At 35.8% G+C, this 22,548-nt stretch overlaps 1 protein-coding gene across 8 annotated transcripts in view; it reads right to left on the reverse strand.

Annotated features, from left to right (window-relative positions):
* atp11b (ATPase phospholipid transporting 11B (putative)) overlaps nucleotides 1–21,433 on the reverse strand; it is a 46,131-nt gene extending 24,698 nt beyond the window's left edge. For 2 of the 8 annotated variants that reach the window (XR_002289992.2, XM_020702522.2), the window contains exons 1-18: nucleotides 20,890–21,034; nucleotides 13,009–13,125; nucleotides 12,362–12,451; nucleotides 10,283–10,363; nucleotides 9,946–10,053; nucleotides 8,907–9,035; nucleotides 7,387–7,490; nucleotides 7,126–7,173; nucleotides 6,770–6,834; nucleotides 6,297–6,378; nucleotides 6,055–6,205; nucleotides 5,079–5,276; nucleotides 4,669–4,827; nucleotides 4,348–4,535; nucleotides 2,406–2,474; nucleotides 1,994–2,067; nucleotides 1,343–1,446; nucleotides 341–522 (exon numbers count right to left, since the gene is read on the reverse strand). Coding sequence is in view for 6 of the 8 variants with exons in the window: in XM_020702522.2 (XP_020558181.1) it covers nucleotides 341–522; nucleotides 1,343–1,446; nucleotides 1,994–2,067; nucleotides 2,406–2,474; nucleotides 4,348–4,535; nucleotides 4,669–4,827; nucleotides 5,079–5,276; nucleotides 6,055–6,205; nucleotides 6,297–6,378; nucleotides 6,770–6,834; nucleotides 7,126–7,173; nucleotides 7,387–7,490; nucleotides 8,907–9,035; nucleotides 9,946–10,053; nucleotides 10,283–10,363; nucleotides 12,362–12,451; nucleotides 13,009–13,125; nucleotides 20,890–20,922 (1,982 nt within the window). In the remaining 2 variants the exon portion in view is untranslated. Of the gene's footprint in view, nucleotides 1–340; nucleotides 523–1,342; nucleotides 1,447–1,993; nucleotides 2,068–2,405; nucleotides 2,475–4,347; nucleotides 4,536–4,668; nucleotides 4,828–5,078; nucleotides 5,277–6,054; nucleotides 6,206–6,296; nucleotides 6,379–6,769; nucleotides 6,835–7,125; nucleotides 7,174–7,386; nucleotides 7,491–8,906; nucleotides 9,036–9,945; nucleotides 10,054–10,282; nucleotides 10,364–12,361; nucleotides 12,452–13,008; nucleotides 13,126–20,889; nucleotides 21,036–21,063 lie in introns of those variants that run through there. The other 6 variants (XM_011474188.3, XM_020702523.2, XM_020702525.2 and 3 more) reach the window with 4 other exon arrangements.
* Nucleotides 21,434–22,548: the final 1,115 nt, after the last annotated feature.

Below are 22,548 nucleotides of genomic sequence, written 5' to 3' on the forward strand. Positions count from 1 at the left end.
TGTCCTTTTAACTTTTGCTAATTACAAAAGAACCCAACCTGCATCTCAGGATACTTGGACTGTAATTAGTTTTAAATCCTTGGTCATAGCAGGAGAAAAAAAACATATTTTACTGATAAAAGCACAAGATTAAGGTTAAACATTTTTAAGCAGCTGATTCTCACACCAGTTATACACAACTTCGAGTTAAGACAGCAAGAACCTTTCAGAACATTTGTGTACCTTGGTTATGTCACTGAATAACAAAGCACTACTGCTAAACCAATGCCATCCTGAATGGCAAATGCAAATTAAATGTGCATTGTTTTTAAAAGAAAAGTTCTACTCAGAGTCTCCATACTTGTCTTCCACTGCTGTGGCTCCCAGAAGCTGCAGGTCTCTCTCGATGAAGTCGAAAGCCTCCTGTAGCTTCTCCTCTCTCTGCTGCAGTGCAGTGCGAGCAGCTGTCAGGCGCTTGTCCACATCCATGTACTCCTCTGGACTGAAGTGTCGACATGCAACCACAAGGGTCCGCAAACCTTTCTAGAATAAGATGAAAAATCAAACGGTTGTGATAAAAAACAGTTCAAGAAAATGTAATGTGAGACATATGTAACATGACTGTAACATCAGACAGTAAGTGTGGAGTACAGAAAATATGATAAGATGGTAAAAGTGAACGAATAAACCCTAAGTCAGGTAACTGGAGTACAGAGACGAGAGCGTCTGAAAAGCACGTCAACGGACATTTTAACATCTGTTTGTCTGCCATTTTTGCATCTTCAGCAGAACATACAGATATTGTTACTGATTCACATGAACAAATCCAAGTCAATAATACAAAACTTTAACTGTTTTTTAGGACTCACTCACACTCTACTTTAACACAGCAAAAGAATTCTGCTTTAGCAGCAGCCTTTACTAGCAAGATATTAAAAAGCTTCTATAAAATTGCTAATCATGACTGGTACAAAACAGTTGCATCTAAGTTTATGATCTACCGTGTTGCTAATCTGGCACCCTTTGTGAAACAAGGCTTTTAGACAGAAACAACCCAAGGTAATGTTCCAATATCACAACTTTAAAGTAGTATTTTACTTTTACTGTCATTTTTCTGTTCATTATCTTCTGTCAAATTTTACTTTTTCACTATTTAGGAAGCACAGAAGGGAGCTTTTAAAGTAGATGGACGGAAATGTGTTTTGGGAACCTTGTTTTTCTGCTTAAAATCTCAATATTTAACTTCAGTATATCAATACTTGTAAACACACAAGGGATAGTGCCACGTTTTTATACAAGCTTTTCCTCACCTCAAACCATGGTGTTACATTTACATACATATAGACGATTGAGTGTTTCTCACCAGGGCAAACTCATCAACATGGAGTCTTGTTTTTTCAATCTCCCCACTAGTGGCAAAAGGCAAGATGGCTGACTCGGCACCCTTGGTGAAGAGGACTGTTCCTCCTCGGTAGGGAAAAAAAAGATACACTGAATACACTAAATACACAACTAAACTGTTCAATTCCACCTTCAAAGATTCAATCTGTAAATTTTCAAAAATGCTTTTAGGTGTTCTTCCTGGTTATTTGAATGAATAGATGTTCTCTGCTTATGCAGTTGAGTGATTTCCCAAGAATGTTCAACTCACTCTCTCTCTCTTTTTTTAACAATATATATTTTGCACAAAGACAGGGATTGCATATTAAGCTCCAAGTAGCTGATGTGGAAAAAGCAAATAGAAATGTATAATTGTTAATTTCTGTAATGGAAACTAATGCACGATTCTAGAAAAACAGTATAACCTCTCGAAAATATGACCATCAGCAGGAACTTTAAATGAAAATGTTATCGCAGTTTTTCTTTGGGGAATAGCTCTTTAATAGGCTTTTCTTCTTTGTGTTACTATGTGAGTGTTCTTTAGTAACCTCTAGTCCTTTGCTTCTACTGTCTGGGTTATAATATTTCCTATATTGATAATATCCCCTGCAGTAGAAAAAGAAGACAATATTACCTGAAGGAGTCTGTAATATGACACTCATCCTCCTGCGGTTGGCGTCAAACTCCAGCAGATGAAGTAGTTTATACCTGGGGATCCATAAAAAAAGCTGTTGACGCTTACAGAAGATTGTTATCTTCAAAATGTAATAATTGAAGCAGCAATTCAGTGACCATCTGTTGTTTTTGCAACAGTCAAGTTATAGAATCCTTTATGTGCTATAGCAATAAAACATCCCAAGTAAGGGTTAATGGCAGGCGAAGTGTGCATTATCAGAAATAAACGTACGCTGTGGAAGCCTGAACTGTCAGACGTGAGCGAAGTGTGTTCATATGTTTTCAAAAGCTGTTCTGGGGGTGACAATCCATTAGATGTCTATAATGAATGTAGATTTTTTTTATAAATGAAGAGCTATGGGTCTACATACTTCTCCAACTTGCCAAATGTATTGATTTCCATGGTCTCTCCCCTGCTTCCAGTGAAGGCAACTCCAATCCTGTAGAAAAGAGATCAAAAATTGTCAGGTTTTTTTCACCATGGTGACAATGCAAATTTGAGACAAGCCCCTTTGTTGTACTTCCTCTAACATGTTTGTTCCTTTAAAAACATTTAAATTCTCTTGGTGTCACAAAGACGTGCTGTTGATATATAGCCTTAATAAAAATCAAGCCAGAACCAAACGAGCAGAAAAAAGGAAGTTTATATAAGTTTAATAACAACATCCCAAACAGTCATGCAGTCTATTGAATTGGGCTAGTTTTCTAAAGTACTCCAGAAAGATTCCTATCAGAAATAACTAAATTTGAAAGTATAAGACACATTGTCTTTGTTTTAACTTAACACAAAATAAATCTGTTGCATTTTGTAAATACTTAAAAATGAACTGAAAGTTTAAACTAAAACAACCATTAAAACCAGGATGAATAATAAGACTGCTATAATAAACAAAACGTTCTTGGGGTTGGGCTAATAAGTCATGAACAGTTTGTTTACCTGTGATAATTGGGATATGCTTATTTAAACAACTACTAATAAATTATGCACCTTACGTAAAATGGCTATTGCAAATGCTAAACTGAACTGTTGATTAAATGAGACAGCAGGAGCTGAATATTAGATTTTATTGTACAGTATTCCCCACATGTGGGTAAAACAACACATATGTCATTTTCCCATCATTGTACCGTAATTGCAAACTCAAATTTATGCCAGCTATTGGATTTCATCTTAGGAAATCTCAAATTATGTTAGACTTATTAATTACTGCTTATGTTTTAGATTTTTTCAACAGCCCTGAAATGGAATTCAGTACTATGTGTGCTTATTTTTAAGTAATAAATAGATTCATTTGGATATTTACATGCTTTTATTATGTTTTAACAGTGAGTATTGTTATTAAATGTTCAGAAAATCTACATGACAACATATCATGTGACAAGACACTGAAATCTTATGTGGCCTCATTATTAAAGTTTTGAGTATATTCAGGTCCTGTGAATACATTCATTCATTCATCATCTTCAGTTTGTCCCTTTCGGGGTCACGGGGCTTCTGGAGCCTATCCCAGCCACTTATGGGCGAAGGCAGGGGACATCCTGGACAGGTCGTCAGTCTGTCGCAGGGTCACACATATCACAACCATGCACACTCACACCTATGGACAATTTAGAATAACCAATTGCCCTATGAAGCATGTGTTTGGACAGTGGGAGGAAGCCGGAGACCCCAGAGAGAACCCCCCCATGCACGGGGAGAACATGCAAACTCCACACAGAAAGGTCCCCCATTGTTGTTCTGTTTCCCCCAGGAATTGAACCAGGAGCCTTCTTGTTGTGAGGCAAAAGCGCTAACCACTGCGCATCTCTACTGTGAATAGAGACGTCTAATTTATAATTGTATAGTAGTTTTCTGTAAACAGAACAAAGATAAATGTGTTCGTGAAGGAACAATGCAAAATAATCTTCATTACAGCAAAAACTAAAGAAGAATGTTTAAAAGTAATGGTATTGATATAAATTAAGCATATAAAGGGAACATATTATGTAAAGGTATTTTAAAATTTCTATTGAGCAGCTCCACATTTAGACCCTAAAACTAGAACCTTAAACCTTCAAAAAGAACAAAATGTGACCTGGATGAATGACAATCTGCACAGACACACAGAAGTAGTTTTCTAACGTGACTTCTGAACTGGAAGCTTTTGAGAGAATATTCTAAAAATAATTCAAACTAGCAAACAACAAATACAACTATTTTGTCTATTCAAATAAGAATTTTATGTACAAATCTGTCAATAACTCTATGGAACTATGAAGAATTTCTAAGAATGTGAGAGATTATGAATGTAATTAAAGGTACTCCTTTATTACCTTTTTGTTGCCTCTACTAAAGCCTTCTCATCTGGTGAAGAAGCATAGTACTCCATGTGATTGGAAGAAAACCCATTAACGTGAGAGAATGGGTCTGATGCTCCAAGCGGGAGGTCCGGCTGGTCGTAGCTGATCTGAACAGTGTGGCATAACGACACTGCCTTGAGAAATAGGACTTCATCGCCTATCTGGATGAATACACAACGGGGAATGGAGAAGAGGGGAAATCAAAACGTATTCCAGACAATGTAGTGTGATAGATATGCATCCACTCGAACATAAGAGTGTGTATGAGCGTGGTAGTGTGTGCGTGTGCTTTACCAGGTGAGCCACAGAGCCATCTGGTGAGTCGTCTGTCATTCCCTCTGGTAACAGTTTGCCATTAACTTCACGGTACTTGGTTCCTTTTATTGAACACTCACGGAAGTGCATTTCATTTTCTGTTAGTGTGCCCGTTTTGTCAGTAAACACGTACTCTACCTAAAAATGGAAGAACAAAGGCCCAAATGAAGACAACTATAGCTAAACATTAAGCCAAACTAGCTACTTGGTCTTTTGACTTTATAATATGTTTAAAACTACACAAAAACAATTAGCTTGGTCAAAAATTTACATTATGGCTAAATACAAAAAAATGATTAAAATAGAGACTTTTCTATTCTTTCTGGTTGTTTATTTTTTTGAAATGCAAGTAATTATAAACAAAAACATCTAAAAAAAAAAAAGAGCACCTGTCCCAACTCTTCATTCAGGTCAGACGTGTTGACTTGAGCTTTTTGATCCGATTCTTCATGGTACAAATCTAAATCCCAGCCAATGAAAAAGGACCCCAAGAACTTCTGCATCTCCACGGTAACGTAGAGCGAGATGGGAATGATAAAGTTATAGAGGACCAGAAATGCCAGAAAGTCAGATATAAACTTCAGAATCTGAAAAAAAACAAATAAGAAAATACAGTTAATAAATAATAATAAAAGAAGAAAGAAGAAAGAAATAAAGGGCATATATCAGAAAAAAAATATAAATAGAAGAAATGATCAAAGGTTTGAAAGTACTTTTGCCTCATCAAGATCTTATCCACCCTGGATGATGGGGCCTCAAACTGAACGACCTTAATCACTCAAGTCAGGCTAATATTTTCCCATTAGAAAAATTAATTACTTTTTGTGACAGGAAAGGAGAACAAGCAAGATAACAGACTGCATGGTTTTTTGGATTATAAATTCACAGGATATAAAAAAAATAGAGAATCCACACTAAATAAATCAATGCATGCTACTGCTGAGCTGGGTTTTAGCAAACTATATGTCAATTGTAATGACTGAAAGAAAGACAATAATGGGGTTAATGGGATCACAAATTATTCCAGAGATAAAAAGAAAATATTGTACTAGGTTGGAGAAAATCTTCAGTCTCTGAGAACAATGTTGCCTTGTGCACAAATATGTGTGTTATGTCCCTCTGTGTGACTTGGAACACAGCACATGCTGGTATGTCTTCCTGATTAGTGCTGGCAGTTAATGTGCCAACAGATTAACAAAGATAAAGCACTCCTTTCTTTTATCTTTTTTCAGACATTCCTGATGTTAAAAACTGCCCCATCTACCCCGGTATGATCACATCTACATGTTCTGCAGATGAGAGAAAAAGAGCAAACGCTCATTAAAAAAAAGAAAGAGAAAATCTTATATGTCTAAGCAGACTAACCGGACTGCTGTTTCTCTCTTGTTCAGTTTTCTGGTTGTAGAATGGCTCATTCCATTTCTCCTCAGCCTGCCAAGCATACTTTAGGATGGTACTGAGGATCGCCTCAAACAGCAGGATGACCAGGTAGATGATAAGAAAAGTATTCATTGACCTGTCGGAAGGATTTTTAAACAGGAAATTCAACAACACATTCTTCAACAAAAAGGTTTTTTTGCTCTCTAGAAATAAAACAAATTCCTTACTTCTCGACTGCAGAGCGTTTCTGGGACTTGCATTTATAGTTGAGGGCCATCTTGGATTCCATTCCTGTGTAAACTGCCACACCTGTAATGACAAAGATGGTTTAGCCATGACATCATACCAGTGCTTTGTCCATTATCGACCCAAATTTACATTTTTATTCACGAGAAAGTGAGAGTCAAACGTTTTAGCTCTTTATTCCAAAAAAAAAAAGACACTTGCAAAACCAATGCCATCAAAAAAAGAAAAACACAACAAAAAAATTATTAGATAATTACAAAGCAATGTGTTGAAGCGCTCTGGGATTAGCTTGTTTACATCACATCAGTGATTTCCTTCATGTCAAAATCATTTTGTGCATCAAGTGCCATAAGACAGCAGAACATTCATCCTTTTCTACTGGACTTTAACAAAACTTCTCATTGCAAAAAAGGTTATAACTTTTCTAAAGAAATTAGTTTTGTTTATGACTCACCAAAAATCTCTTTCGTATTTTTCAGCCTGGCTCCTCGCAGCAGCAAGTTCTCCGGACCCAATGGTCTAGAAACAAACATCAAGATGGTACATTTTTACAATAAAATAATGCACAAAACGTAATCAAAAAAGGGTTTTAGCACAATCACTCTTTTACTGGCATGACAGCAAACATTAATATCTGACAAATCCCGGTATTTACATAGTCAAGAAACCGTGTATTTATTCACAGATATGTAAAATGTTACAATTGTGATCCACAGTTTGATCTAAAAAGCATTTTAAGAAGGTAAAAGTACAGTAAATATTCATTAGGTTTAACTGCTAGATGCCATGGAGGAATAAATATGGTCTTACCTGACAATTTCTTCCCCATGTTGAATCACAGTGATGCGGCCTACGAATCTGGAAAAACAGTCATTTAGATTAGAAGGCTGAAAGATAAAAATGCATCTATTGGATGATATTTTTCACATGAAACAAACGTGCATCATTTGTCTTTAAATAATCACATGACAGTATGTTCAGAATGGTATCCCTGTTGGTAATAACTGAACTCACTGTAAGGAGGATTTTTATGTTTTCCTTTTGACGGTGTGTGAGTTTGGTAGAGATTACCTGTAGAGGTCGGCTTCTGGCTGCTGACACTCAACCACAGCCTGCAGAGCCTCCAGTTGGGACACTGACTGACACACTGATGTCTCTGGCACAGAGAAGTGAGTCTGCAAAGAAAATGGGACTTTAGAAAAACAACACGAAAGACACATGCGGTAAAACAGCCTGAAGAGGTTTATCTTAAAGCTTTTATTGATTTAATCAGTTCATTTGAATTTTTTAGTTTATGGTGACATAAAAAGGAAAATACATATTCTACTATTTCCGTTTGTTAAATCGCATGTAATATTTCTTAATTTATATGTTTTTATTACTGCTGTGCTAATAACATGATGGGGGAGGGTTGATTTCTCACCGTCACAGGTTACACCTAAAACACTCCTGTTACCATTCATGTTCACACACAAAATGCTAATACAGATACTCAGCTCTGAATCAAATCATGAGTTGCCTGAAATACAACAATGCAGTTTTATTTTTGAATCTTGTTGCTACATTGTTCAGTTGTCATGTTCAGTTCAGTAGATTTCAGACTGCAGTGGATTTTGTGGTATACCTGCTAAGTTTAGTGCATTTTGTCGAGGGAGTTTCCGGATTGTCCAACAGACACTCAACTTTGGCTACAGACTTGACAGACCTTTTGTTATCATGTTTGGAGGGCTTTTATGATTCTTTAATATTTATATTCAATTTCTCATGGTAACTGCTTTGTCTGATTGTGGGACTGATAGAACTGTCAATTTACATTATATTTCCAGTCATATTTTGTGCTTACCGCATGACAATGACAATACAGTTCTCTGGTTTAGAGAACTCTATTGAAAGACCTCTGCTGGCAAGCTGAGTAATCTGTGCATGACTACTGAGCTAGGGCAATCAATGCAAAAGAGGAATTCATACTGTGGGGTCAAATGGACTGATACATTCATTTTTCTGTACAGGAAACTTGATTTAGAATTGAATTTTGAATCACATCTAAAAATAAACATGTTTTCGGCCACATCATCCAGCTCTAGGTCATTGGATGAGAAGGAACCCAATTATATGAAACTCTTCATAAAAAGCGATTTACTGTCTCTATAAATAAGTTGTCCCATGGTTAAATGTTTTTAAAAAGGAAACCATAAGATATTGACAGTATAGGAACAAATTGTAGATAAAAATCAATAAATGATTTAAAAAAAATGATAGAAAAAAAGTTGTGTCCAATAAAATGGTACAGTTTAAAAATGACCTTCTTTGGAGTATTTCAACATGTAGAGCTTTATTATGACGTCATCCACTAACAGACTGTGACTTGAGTTTTTTCTACATTATTTTTTTCTACATTAAATACTGTTATTGGTCACACCATTTAAATATTAAATTATGTGAAGTTGATTAACCCACAATGGGGCATTTAAAAAATATACCTAGACTTCTAGCTGACTTGAGGTACATTTGTTTTAGGGGTTTCCTGAGTAGGTTTATGTTTATTTTTGAGCTTGTCTTTCGCGGCAGTCTTTAGAATCAAGAGCACAGACTTTGAGGTTGGTCTCTCCATCGAGGCTGGCTGTGGTGATGTGACAAGTCCCGTCTGCACGATCCGATGACAGCAGCACCAAGTCAACTGGAAACGTTTCATCTTTCGCCACACGAACAATGTCTCCCACCTGGATCCATATGCACACACAAACACACAGACAATAGTAATGAGTATAGAAGCTCAGCTAAATGTTTATGCAATAACTATTGGCATTTATGATGGTCTTAACAGCCATAGAACATTTGCTAATCTAATTTGAAACTCGTAAACTTTAAGAGAATTAAACAAATGTCGTTAAAAGAAAATTTGTGAAACGTGATATTGAAGACAGAAATGTTCAAGAATTATTTTTTAATTCAAAGTAATTTAGAAATATTTGTGTGAAGTAGCAAAAATATTTATGGAGTTAATAAAATGTTTGGCTAAATTTACAGGCGTAAATCATTATGACTTTATCTACTGTTATCCACTTTTAAAAAGCTTATTTTTTTTTCCCAAAAGCACACATGTCATTCAAATCCAAATGCTAATTTCCAGCAGCTATTGAATAAGAGATGATTCGTGAGCACTTTCATTTTAGGACCGTGTTATGGCAATGGTTTGAAATCACATCAAGTGGAAAAAGTGAGCATCATATTTTCACTAAAATTAAAATTATAACATTTTTAAAACGGATACTAATATATATAATAACCTTACCCTCAATAAAAAATAAATAAGTAAAATGATTTTTTCAAAATTTACACCAAATGTAAAAGTTGTTTTTTTCATAGATTCTAACCAGTAATGTGAAACACCCTTTTGTTTGGCCACTCAAAAAACAAAACTACTATATAGAAAATGATTAATTGTATGTTAAAAAAATAATCATCACATGCTCTAGGAATTTAACACCCAAACCAAAGTTAGTACTGGGTGCAGGGGTTAGCTATGACCCATACAGAAGATCTGCACTAACAGAGCAGCTTAGTTCATAGAGCAGACAATTGTGTTGAAACCAGACAGCATGACAAAGTTCATTGGTTTATTTGGATTACCCTGATGTTTTTAGATCTCGTTTGGACCAGACTTCCACTTCGAACCACAAACACTGGAGCTCCATTCACTTCATTATCTGCCTTGTGCCTCAACCAGTCCTCGTAGCCCTGCAGAGTGAGTCAGTCAAAGGTTTCTGAAAAGCTGCAGATGTCATTTAAACTTTCTTTCACTGACATGGTTGCACAATACTGGGTTCCTAGTCTCTCTGACAAGTAGCAACAACTTTACACCAAACAAACTTTAAATGTATGCATTTTTGATGACCTTCATAGACTGCAAAAAGTAAGCAGGATATTTTATGACTAAGCCATTGGAAGATGGTAAGTGCGTTCTGACCTGTTTTATAGCCGTAACTGTGATCACAAAGAAGAGCGGGAGCCCACTGGTGATTGGTGAGGTTGGAGTATCTATCATTAACTGAAAAGAAAACAGCACAGAATACATAGCATGATGACATCACAGCAAAAATGAAAGAATGTGTAAATTAAAAAATTAAAAAAGGCAAAAAAACAACAACCAGCAAGTTGTGAAGAGAGAAGTAGTGGTTTATGTATGAAACCGGAAACCCCCCAACTTCCTTTAAAAGTTAACCAACAGATTCAGTCAGACCTACACACCAGTGAGCCACAATCTCTATGTAGAGCCACTGATGAAATTCTTTCCTCAGCCCCTGAATCCTGTTTTCAACCTTCATCCTAATGTTCAAAACAACAATTTACCTTTATTATTGCAAGAGAAGAGAGAAAACTATAAAAAAATATATATCTTCACAAAGTAAAAAGTGCATATGGAGGTATATAGATTTCCATGTATAAATGATTTTCACAGATTTATGTATGTCCTCATGATATTCAACACGAGACATGAAAAGTTTCAAAGCAACATCTATAATGTCAAACACATTATTTGATCTACAAGGATATATGATAACAAAATGTTACTAATTGTCACTCATCTTTTTTTTTAATTTTTATACTAGGGTAGTCTGGTAGGTAAACCTTAAAATTGCTGGAGAACACGCTCTATACTGCCAGGAGTATTCCCACACTCATCCAAATAGTTGCATCCAGGTGTTTCTGTTTCATTGCTACAGGTTTATCAACATTGAGGCATCAGGAATGCAGACTGGCTCTCCAAAAATATTTTTCATAACCAAAGGTCACCTGTCCAACATGTCCAGTCGAGGAACTTGTGTTAAATGAGCCCGTGGTTTACAATAAACTAGGACTCAGCCAAGAAGGGGTAGACCACATGACCAAAAAGTAGGATCAGTGAGTGCTGAGAGCTGTAGTACACAGAAGTTTTCAACTTTGAGGTCGATCACTTGAGATCTCCAAACTTAATGTTGTCTTCATTATAGCTTGAAGAACTGTGCAAAAACAGTTTCAGGGAACGGGTTTCCATTTTTGAGCAGCTGCATACAAACCATACATCAAAGAACAGTGCAAAGCCATGAAAACCATTAATCTCTGACTCACAACTTCCTAGATGACAGCAAAATGTTGTTTTGTTAACACTTAACTGATCATCTGATTTACAAGCTTTACTGTCTACTCACATTAGTGTTGGTTCTAGAAGCAGGGGTGTACCTACAACAGTGAGTCTGTTTCCTGCTTTGTTCCTGTAAGAACACTATAGATCCAACATTTTTTCCAAAAACCTGCTACATTGCAATATTTTCTAATTGATTATTGTAAACAAAACGAGCTTAACATGCTTTAACAAGTCGTCAGCTTGAAGTTGACAACTGTAAACATTAAAAAAATGACAAGAACGTTAGTTCAAAAGTTATAACAATTTTTTTCAAGACTACAAATATTAAGTAAAGATGAAACCTCCTATCTGCAAATCCAAAATATTTTGTGATCAATTATTCTTTTAGGTATTAGCAGGAAATAGCATTTCTAGTTTCTAGGAATAGATGAAAATCAGAAATTGTCAAATTTTCTAGTCAAAACAAATCATCTCAAAACAAATTCACTGCAATTATTTCTCCTTTAGCCGACTTAAAATGTACCAATATACAATGGTAGCAGAGATATTTTTGTAAAGTCAAATCAAATCAATTTACTAAAGGACTAAATACATCAAATACATGGCTGAAGGAAAAACCAAATGTGGCTTCAGCAAACATTGACTGCTGGATAGTGAAATTGCTTTGGGCAGGCTGTAAAGACCCACATCTCACTGCACTGTGAGGCTATAATGTTTGAATGCAGAGGCAAACCTGTTCCTCTTGAGCTCTCTGAAGCTGATGAGTCACTCATGCGAATGAGGATGCCCAACACACACACATCACACACCCAAAACTTGTATCCAGTGCAAAAAACCTATAGTCCCACATGACTCATTTTCATTTGTCTGAGAAGACCATGAACGTTCATAGGAAGATTTTTTATATGCGTGTTAACTTACCTGCACAAGGAAAATAATTAGAAAATAGAAGTTTGCTATTCTTCTGAACTGCTCAAACATGTTCTTGGGAACAAAATTCCAAACAGTGTACTGAAATAGAAACAAAAACAAGGATTGCCGTTTAAAGGAACAAGGAATAGGAAAAACACAAACAAATGTTTACTTTCAAAGACTTAGTGTGTTTATAAAGCACAAAACTGATGAACATACTCAATAGGTTTCGTACATTTATTCCTAGAAACATTCCAAAGGCTGCTATGGCGAGTACAGTATACATTATGATTTAACTAAATATCTTGCTAAAGAGTTTCCAAGTTGGTAAGAGTTGCATATTTTGTCAGTTACTCTGGAAATTCCCTCAGTAACACGACTGTCTTTGGTTATTTAATGCATGAAGCCTCCACTTTAAACTGTGAATTGTTTGTGTAAGAGCGGTCTGTTTAATCCATTGGTTACCAAATCCACAGTTTTCTACGAATCGACCATCTAAAATCCACTTTAAAAAAAAAAAACTAAGAACACATGTAAACCACATACTTTATAATGTGTGATAAAACGGATTTAGCAAAAATTATCCTAAAATGCAAAGTTTCATCAAATTCAAAACATTTATGGAATAAACTTTTATTTTTTTTATTTTTTTTTACCTTAGATGAGATGATTCTGTTGTCTGCAAAGCGCTGTGGTATGTAGTGGCCATTCTGGGGAAATCGGTTTGCTACATAAACTGTCCTGGTGTCACTCTGATGAGGGGGGTCAAAGCCCTGCGAGAACAGAGAAGACAGGTTAAGAAAATGCCATGGATGACAAGTTATTTAGGTAAAATTAAACATGAAAACTTAAAATAATTTTGTTTTATTGATTTAGAACCATTTAATTCAATGTAATTTAACATTTTTATAAAAGGACTGGTAAAATACAAAGACTGATTATCCCTAAACTCCAATTACATCATAGCTGTGATTGTTTATGAGAAGCACCTTTCATTAAAACTGAATTTTATTTTTAAAATAAATTTTATAAGTGTACTGCTTATGTTAATACAGTACAACAATCACCAACTGCTATATAAATTACATAGTGTTCCCCAGCTTATTTGCATCTCAATATTCGCTGGGTCATGTATTTGCGGATTTTTTTTCAGTCATGTGATTCATCACAAAAGCACAGACAACTCAAGACACTTGTATGAGACTTTTGCGTCCGAAGAAGGTGCTGAGAAATTTATGAGGAGTGGAGTGGAGACGAAGAGCATGCCGGCCTGTCTGCTTCCCCGCCAGCTTCTAAAGAACATTTAACAGCGAGCAACAGCTGGTTCTACCAGTTCCTGAATCACTACCAACCGAAGTTTGTGCCTCTGCGTGGAGAAATGCATAATCTGACTCAGGAGCGGCCAGAAAATATCCTGAAACGCTGAGAAAGATAATCTCTGGGAATGATCATCATCCAGAGCAGGTGTTTCATCTGGATGAAACCGGCTTCTTCTGGCTTCTTTTATTCTTAACTAATGAAGGAGGACGCACGGGCTCCTGGTTTTAAGGCACAAAGAGACAGAGTGAGTCTCCTAATGTACGTTATCAAGAACGCTTCCGTAGTTACTTGTTCAGAATAAAAAACATTTAAAAAAAAACTCTTTTAAACAATATTCCAATGTTCTTTAAAAAATGTTTTGCAAAGTATCAGAAATATACTTATATATATATATAACTACTAAACAAATATATAGTCGGGACTAACTAGTGCAATGGATTTTTAATGCAATTAGGAACACAGGCTCCCTCACTAATTTTTTCTTTTTTTAAACGGCTAATATGATGTAATTGATCTCACAAAGTGAAAATGTAATTGATATGGGTGTTTTGGGACAACCGTTTATGAATGATCTGACTTCTGAAAAGAAAAATATTGGTGGTTTATTAAATAAATACATTGAAATACATTTTATCACATACTGTTCAAATGCAATGCATTGTGGTAGGGCTGGGCGATATGGCCAGAAATATCCGATTTTATTGTTTTAAATTTGATTTCTGATTTTTTTTCTCGACCCCCCCCCCCCCACTTAAAGAAAGCAATAAGTACAAACGGCAGACAACTTAATGCAAATTTTGCTTTGATTTAATCAAACGCAAGACAAATGTAACCACCATTTCTGGGATGAATAATATACAAATGAACACACTTTTGGAAACAAAGTCCCCGCTGTGTTTTAAGTCACACGTTTTAGTCTAGACCAGTGTTTTTCAACCTTTTCTGAGCCACGGCACACTTTAACCTTAAAAAAAATCCCGCGGCACACCAGCATCCAAAAACTAAAAAAAAAAGGAGGAGAAACTCAGTCTGTATTGATCTACAGTCCCTCCACAGTCTCACATGCATTTTTGAGATAATTGTTGTAGAAAAAGCTGGAAACTGCAGCTGTTTTTTCCTAAAAGATGCAATTAAAGTTAAGTTAGAAGATTTAAAAACAGTTTGAAGTGTGTTCGTTGGTTTCAAGACGTTTAACAACAGATCTCCTTGTGCGCTGTAACTCTCACAACCCAATGCATCATGGGAGATGTAGTGCATAAAACGGCCGGCGGAGAACGCTTTTCGGAGCTTCATTGTTTTGTTCACTTGTTCCACGGTCTGATACCGGATTTTGTGGAAAGCTACACCGCTAAAGACGAGCTTTAGCTGGTATTTTTGTTAGAACTGAGCGACTTTACGAGCTAAATCGGGACAAGGAAGTGAAGACTTTAACCACTTCTGATTGGTCAGACTGATGACATGTGATTAAGCTCCCCAAGAATGATTGGTGGAGACAGTTAAAGCGACGGGACTTTTCCAAAATACAGCCGGAGCTGCAGGTGAATCGTGGTAACGTCATTCTTATCAAAATGTCTTTAATAAAATAAAATAAACGCAAAGAAAAAGTATTTTACGATCTTTTATATTCCTAACTCCTCAGTGTTTTATCAGGGCCTGTTTGGATGAACAGAGAGCTGAAATCCTGGAGATGGGAAATGTTGTTAAATCAGTTAATGAGGGCAATTTCCCACGGCACACATGACCATCTCCCACGGCACATTAGTGTGCCGCGGCACACTGGTTGAAAAACACTGGTCTAGACTATAGTTTTACTAAAAGGAGACAAACATTCACCTTGAGGGTAGCACCATTCTAAAGGAGTAACAATACAGCTCATATTTGGGGTCTAAGTTTTTAATTAAATTAATAAACCCCGTCTTCTCCACAGTATATATGGATACCATTTCTTTGGCCGTATGCAAATGTTTCCCACATGATATAAACTAGAACTGTGACGGTGTGGGATTTTTGATCACCGCGCTAGTAATAATTACAACGCAGTTTTCTTTATTAACAAATAACAGTAACAACTAACTATCTAAGTAATGAATTACCTATATAGGCATTGTAGAATGAGTATTGGTATCAGGGCGCTGCGTGTGTAAGAGGAATGAGCGCATGCCACGTGAGAGTGAGTGGGAGCGTGCACAAGTATTGGGGGTGCGCGTTCATGTTTGGAGTTACGGAGTGAAGGAGAACAGTCATAAAAGGTTTCCCCCAGGTCTTGGAATAGGTTTGTGGTGCTGCTGCCTTTGACTGCAATGGGATATAGGCAAATGTTGCAGCGTGGGGCCTCTTCCTCCATGTCTGTAGCAGCAAATCCATACCAGTTCCAAACAGGTGATTTTATTCCTTTCTTGGGAACAAACTTCCCACTCTCATCGTTAGCCATGTTGTCGCTTGCTGTTTCGTGTGCGCTATGATGTTGTCGTTTGTCACTTGCCATACCGCCGTGTGAAACTAACGCTACGGGAGCTCTGGGGAGCCAAAAATGCGCCATTACACAAAAACTTGATTTTGTTATTTTTTTAAATCGCCCGCAAGTCGAATTCATTCATTCAATCGATTTTTCCCCCAGGCCTAAATTGTGGTCTATATTCACAAATCTAGTGAGCATCGATGCACACTGGTATTTCGCAGAGACTTCTGGGAAATTTCTAGGGCACTCGATTTTGGAATTGTAAATTCGGACAACACTACAAAATGGCGAACGCACTATAGAGTGCACTATGTACTGCACTTTATAGTGAGTAGCGAAGGAATTCAGAGATAGCAACTGAATGTGTATGTTGTGGCAACATGATGTCGCATGAGCCTCCTGCCTTAATTAGGGAAGAGACTAGGCCTGCATGATATGAGGAAAACTCGCGATATGCGATATTAGTGATCAACATTGCGATGACGATTTAACTTGCGATATATGAACAAATAGCAAAACAACCAATAACATAATTTCCCTTCTACTGCAGTTTATTTCAAATAAGAGTCAACATACCTTAAATTATACTCCAAATGAAACTAGTCAACATGGGAGGCGAGCATCTAACATAAAAGGGCTTATCCGATTGATCGAATGCATAAATGGATTTGTTTGATTTGGTTAAGCACAAGGTTTAGCACAAGATTTAGCACATTTAAAGTTACCATTTGTTACGATTTTTGCTGTCTTTTGCATTATGCGTTTTGCACAGCTTGATATCGCGATAACGATAAATGTATTATTTGTTTATTTTATGATAATTTGTAAAGCTTATTATTTATTTATTTATTGTGAAGGCTTAGAATAGACAATATCAGTTTGATTCACTGAATTACCAAAATAAAGAATATGCTCATGCATTTCCAGAAGACATCTGAAAGCACTGGTTAAAACACAATATTTTTATTTGATCTTATATTTTTAATCAAATGAAATGCAGCTCAATTCTGTATTTGAGCGAGGTGAGCAAATATTGATAAAGCTGCTACTTTTAGCCAAAGATAATAGAAAAACAGAAGCATGAGTAATACTGTTGGTATTTAACAATACTGTTTTTGAAAATGGAAAGGAATTTCTGTAAACCAGATTTAAAGAAAGCCTAATAAATAAATTACAGAGGCATGGTTTTAAAATATAACCAATTTTTTGGGTCAGAATTTCTCATCTTCAAATAAAACGTTGGGTAACTGGCACTGATAAATGAAAACTGTCACTCTTGCAGAGAACTTGTAGTTTTGTACTCCATGCACATCATACTTATTGAAACATTACTTAACTGCAGTTCGGACCTCTGGCAGGAATTGCTAGAAAGCTTGTCTCATTCATACATTTTTTGGTGCAGGTTATACCTTGAATTTCCCTCGCATAATATTGTATTACACGAGGGATTTAAAATTGTAATTTATAATAAGACAACAAGTAGTAAGAAAAAAACTTAATGTATCAGTATTTTATCAGATGGAGGCTTGCGAAAAGGCACAAAACTACTTCAAAATGTTTTTTAAAGAAACATTTTAAACAAAAAGCTAACATTTTGTCTAGTTAAACATTGCTGTTGAAGAATTGTGCTGTTGAATCTTTTCTTTTTAATGTTGTCATAGTCCATTTGCTTTAGCAAAAAAAAAAACAGGATTGCAGTACAGAAAATCTCTGTCATTGAAAAGGTTCTGTACAACTTGCACAACTGTGTAGGTGAGTGACCCACAACGATGAAAATTGTGTTTTTGCCTTTTTTAAATGTTCTTGTGGCATTTCTTTTAATTAAGAAAGATATGTATTCAGAAAATTAAGCTTAATAATTGCATTTCCGATTATTTATTTACTCAACTCACCATGAATCAGGAGAAGACAAAAAAAATGCCATTAGAAAAAGAGCATATTTGTGAAGTAGAAAAGTCTAATGCGTCCACCTGTAGATAACTACATCCATGTACGTCTTCGTTTTACTCATCTAAGTTGGCATCTGGCTCAAAACTATATGGCTGGAAAGCTTTTTGTTGTACCTGTAATATTAGTTTGGGGGTGTGAGGGGCTGTAAGATGTAAGGACAGCATGTAAACAGCATATAAACTCAGGTGAATTTCTAATAAACTACTGCCGCTCTGCAGAAATTATACCCTAGAAAACGACAGTTTGTGTGTGTGTGTGTGTGGCAAATTAAGAGGACTTAGAAAAATTTTACAATGGATCAAAGGGTGATTGGAGTTGGTCTTTAAGTGAGAACTTTTAAGAAACAGAAATTGTTGTTGTTTTTTTTTCATGTTAGGTCTTTTAAAGGCTTCTCTTAAAACCAACAAGAAACAACCAAAACAGGAACTAAAATTAATTAACATGATATTGGCAAACACAATATCAATAAGTTCAAGCAGTACTAAAAAATGTTATATACAAGATTTGCTGCTTTTGAACATCACCTGAATCAAGTTCACTGACAAAATAATTCCCATGGGTATCACAATTTCTGATTGAATAAAAGAGATTTTTTTTTATATTTAATATTTTTGAGGTAATTTGGGGCTGTGTCAACACCAAGCCAAATTACAGTGGTCATTGTGTAAAAAAACACAAGTGAATTTAAATTGCACTGCCACAAATCTAAACACAGATGGACAATTATTCCCTTGGCAAAACATGCAACTTTCTCGCAGTCTTGGTGACAGACAAAACAGCAGACTTTGCGGTAAAGCTGATTGAGGGACCTCAAGTCAAAAACTGCAAGTTACCAGAGTGACAAGAAGTATGGAGGCAATTACATCAACACAACCTGCAGAGGTTGTGTTGTGTTAATGTGACAGAGTTGCATTAAAGAAATGAACACTGTTTTTGAAAATAAGACTATTTACAAAAAGCAGACCAAACCAATATAGAATACGGTAGAGAGAACTAATAGTCTTGAAATATGGACAGAGAAAATGTCCATAGCAAATGTCGTATTTCTCATTTCATTTACAGCTATAAATCAGCAGCAAACTTTAGAAAAACCAATGACAATAGTAAAAGCTTGCAGCAGATCCAAGTGATCAATAAAAATGAATTAAAGGATGCTTCTGCCTGGTAAGAAGATGGGCTTTTACCATCTGACTTACAATTCCTTGTATAATGACAGAACTGAAGTCAAACATTAATATACAACTACATCTTTCTGTTATTTAAGAAACTCAAATAAAACAGCAACCATAATATTTTTCACACCTACAAAGACTATTGAAATGCCTTAAGACCACTGGCATTAAGATAGATGTTAATTAACTTTTAATTAACTACACATGCTAATCAGATTAGATGGGTCAAAGGAACAGAGCTATCACAAATAACAAAGAGCCTGCTATGCTTCTGAATTGACCTGATTTCTCAACAGCTTTGCTTAAAGGTAATGGTCCAGATTAATCTCTTAGGGCAAAACGAAAACTTTAGTACCATCGAATTAGTAAGCACCTTCTGACTAAGACAGGGCAGTTAAATAAAAATAGAAAAAAGACCTAAACAATAATGAAACGTACTAGTTATAATCCTGGTTTGTGTGCTCATGTCACAAAACCACTCATTCATTCAGATAGGCACACGGCCTTCACATGGTCCACAAAACTTCATCAGTCACACAAGTCTTATTTATTGGACACTCGAATGTCAGGGCTGATATTTTTCCATGCAGAGTTTAATTGGAAATGAAAGCTAAAAGTGCTAAATAAATCAACTAAAATAACACAGTACCCCATTAAAGTGTCAATGAAACTGTATAAATCTTGTTTAATATACAATGCTCCTTAAACTTACCTTCTGCATTGGGAACATCTTAAAACTGAACCTGAGACGTGGGTCATTATTTTTGATTCAATAACCCAAAGGTCCTTGGCTGTTTAAATTTCCTTGCCATTTCATTTTTCATTAATGAAAAATAAAGGTATCTATCTGCTTACAGGAAGTTTAGATAAGATTACTCTGACATGACTATTACTTGACCAGATTTCATATCTTTACATTTTAAGGTAATGGGTGGGTTGCTAAAAAAAAAAAAAGTACAGATTTCCCTCTCTGAAGAATATCTAAAAACTTGTTTGCTCTCAAAAACAAATGAGAAATATAAATATAAACCAACTTAGAGAGGGATTTTTCCACAAATAAATGTTTTATTGCTACTTAGCTAGTCACCAGATTTTGATCAAATAAAAGAAATGATTAATTGTATTAAAAAATAATGATTTTTTAAGGTAAACTTCCTAATGTCATGCTTAGCAGTAGAAATGTGACTGGATTCAATCAATGTTTCTTCTTGGTTAACATTTGAAAAGTTGCTCTACCTACACTTTAACTTAGAATTAGTAAACCAACGTTAACTTAAGGAGTGTGATGTAATGTGTAATCAGCACTTAAAATTCGCCGTTTCCTTACTGACGTGTCTTACTGACAAAAGCGCCATTTGTTTTAAAACACAACCAAAACTCACGTTCCAAAAAATATGCTAATTTCACAGACTTTTAGCCACCTAGCTAGCGACAAGTTCACCAACTTCCAGGTACATTGGTTGAACTAAAACAAATTTTCAGACGTCGTCATCACACATTTCAAAACATTTTTGAAATTCAACTTAACACTTAAACACGGACTTAACTTTAGTTCTACTGTAAGATTTAAACTAGTTCGCGTTGCTTTCAACTGTTGGGTTAGCTGGGAAGGTAAATGTTAGCTAAAGGTAACCTACCTGACAGTCATCAAAGCAATGTTTTGTACACATCGGAAAGAGCGAAGCAGCTAGGTCAACCGGCTAAAATGAGCTAAATAAAGTTCGAATTGGTTTTCAATAGCTCAAAAGTATTTCTATTAAATATTAACTCAAACTGATAGCGTAAAGAAGAAAACGTAGAGCATGTTTTACCAACTGCTGTCGTATCCACCGAAGCATCCTCGCCGTTGTCGTTCCAAACAGCCAGCACAGTCGTTAGCTCTGCGCTAGCACTAGCTACTCCAACAAACCCGTTTTGGGGCAAGAATATATCCTCCACAGTCAGCTGTTCTTGGTCGCATTGCGCGGCACATTCACTCGGTGTAACTGCGCAAGGAAACGCATCCAGTCTTTCCCCTCGCGCGTTAACGTCGGACAGATGATGATCCCCAGCGAAAGTGACAGACGGTTGGTCGCGGAGTCTCTGCGAGCTCCGCTACTACATCACTGCTGTGCCACGACCACTTTCATCCTGCCAGCAGGACACGCAAACGGCGCGCGGCGCACACACCCACTGACAAGAAGCTGTGCAACATGCTGCTCTCTCTGCAGCCTTTCAACGCCCCCTACCTGTGTGCAATCAGAAACTGGTCAAAAGAAAGAATAGTCCGTAAATATTTCAACCATTCCAACCAATATGTCTATAAATTCAGTATATTATACCGAACACAAAACTCCGCAAGTTAAACAAAAACCATTTCTAAAAATTCAAACTATATTCACGTTCTAATATTTAATCATTATTTTTTACGATTGTTAAACAAAACTGAAGCAAAGCCAGAGTTGTTTTTTTTTCTTCAAAATAAAAGGATTTACACTTCCAGATTGGTGGCAAAAAGTACAAATACTAGTATTAGTAATCTCTAACTAATCCATTCTCTTATAGCTGCATCTGTTTGGAACACCCAACAATTTTAGGTTCAGATTCACCATTTCCTTTAATGTCATTGCATGCACAGCCAAAAATATTGATGCTCTCTAGGAAAGAATTTACAAAAGTTAGGGTTGAAGACAGGGGCGGAGCTAGTGGGGGACCCCACACAGCAAGAAGCTTTGCCCATTCAGGTTTTGAGTAAATATTACTATCATTATTGACAAAGATAAAACAAAAGCAAAAAATAAACAAAAAAAAGCTTTTTTGAAAATTGCAGAAATAACAAAAGCAACATTTTTCAATGAAGTCTTGAGCTCCCTCAAATGATTCTAGTAAGCAAATACAAGTTTTTTGAAATACATGTTTTGACCTTTTTATTTGTAGTGGCCTTCCACTCTGCTGTTTACTTTTGCCACCCTTTTAAAGTCTTCTTCATTTAAAATGTTTTGGCTTCACCACTAGTTAAAAAAATGAATTTTAAATATGAAATGTGACATATAAAAAAATGTAAAAAATATGCAAAGTCAAAATATATAGGCGTCAATTGCACTTTTCTATTAAAATATTGCACATGCTGGTAAAGACACAGTGTATTTTTAGAGTTCTCATTTTTTGTTTGTTACAATTTTTATTTATTTATTTTAATTGACTTTGTTGTGTTTTATTGTGATTGATTCTGCATTTAAACAGCAGTCATCAAACTCACTAATGATAAACTGTGCGATCTCCTTGCTTTATTATACTATAAAAAGTCAATTTGTTAT

Source organism: Oryzias latipes, chromosome 4 (assembly GCF_002234675.1).
Source record: "Oryzias latipes chromosome 4, ASM223467v1".
Classification (NCBI taxonomy): domain Eukaryota; kingdom Metazoa; phylum Chordata; class Actinopteri; order Beloniformes; family Adrianichthyidae; genus Oryzias; species Oryzias latipes.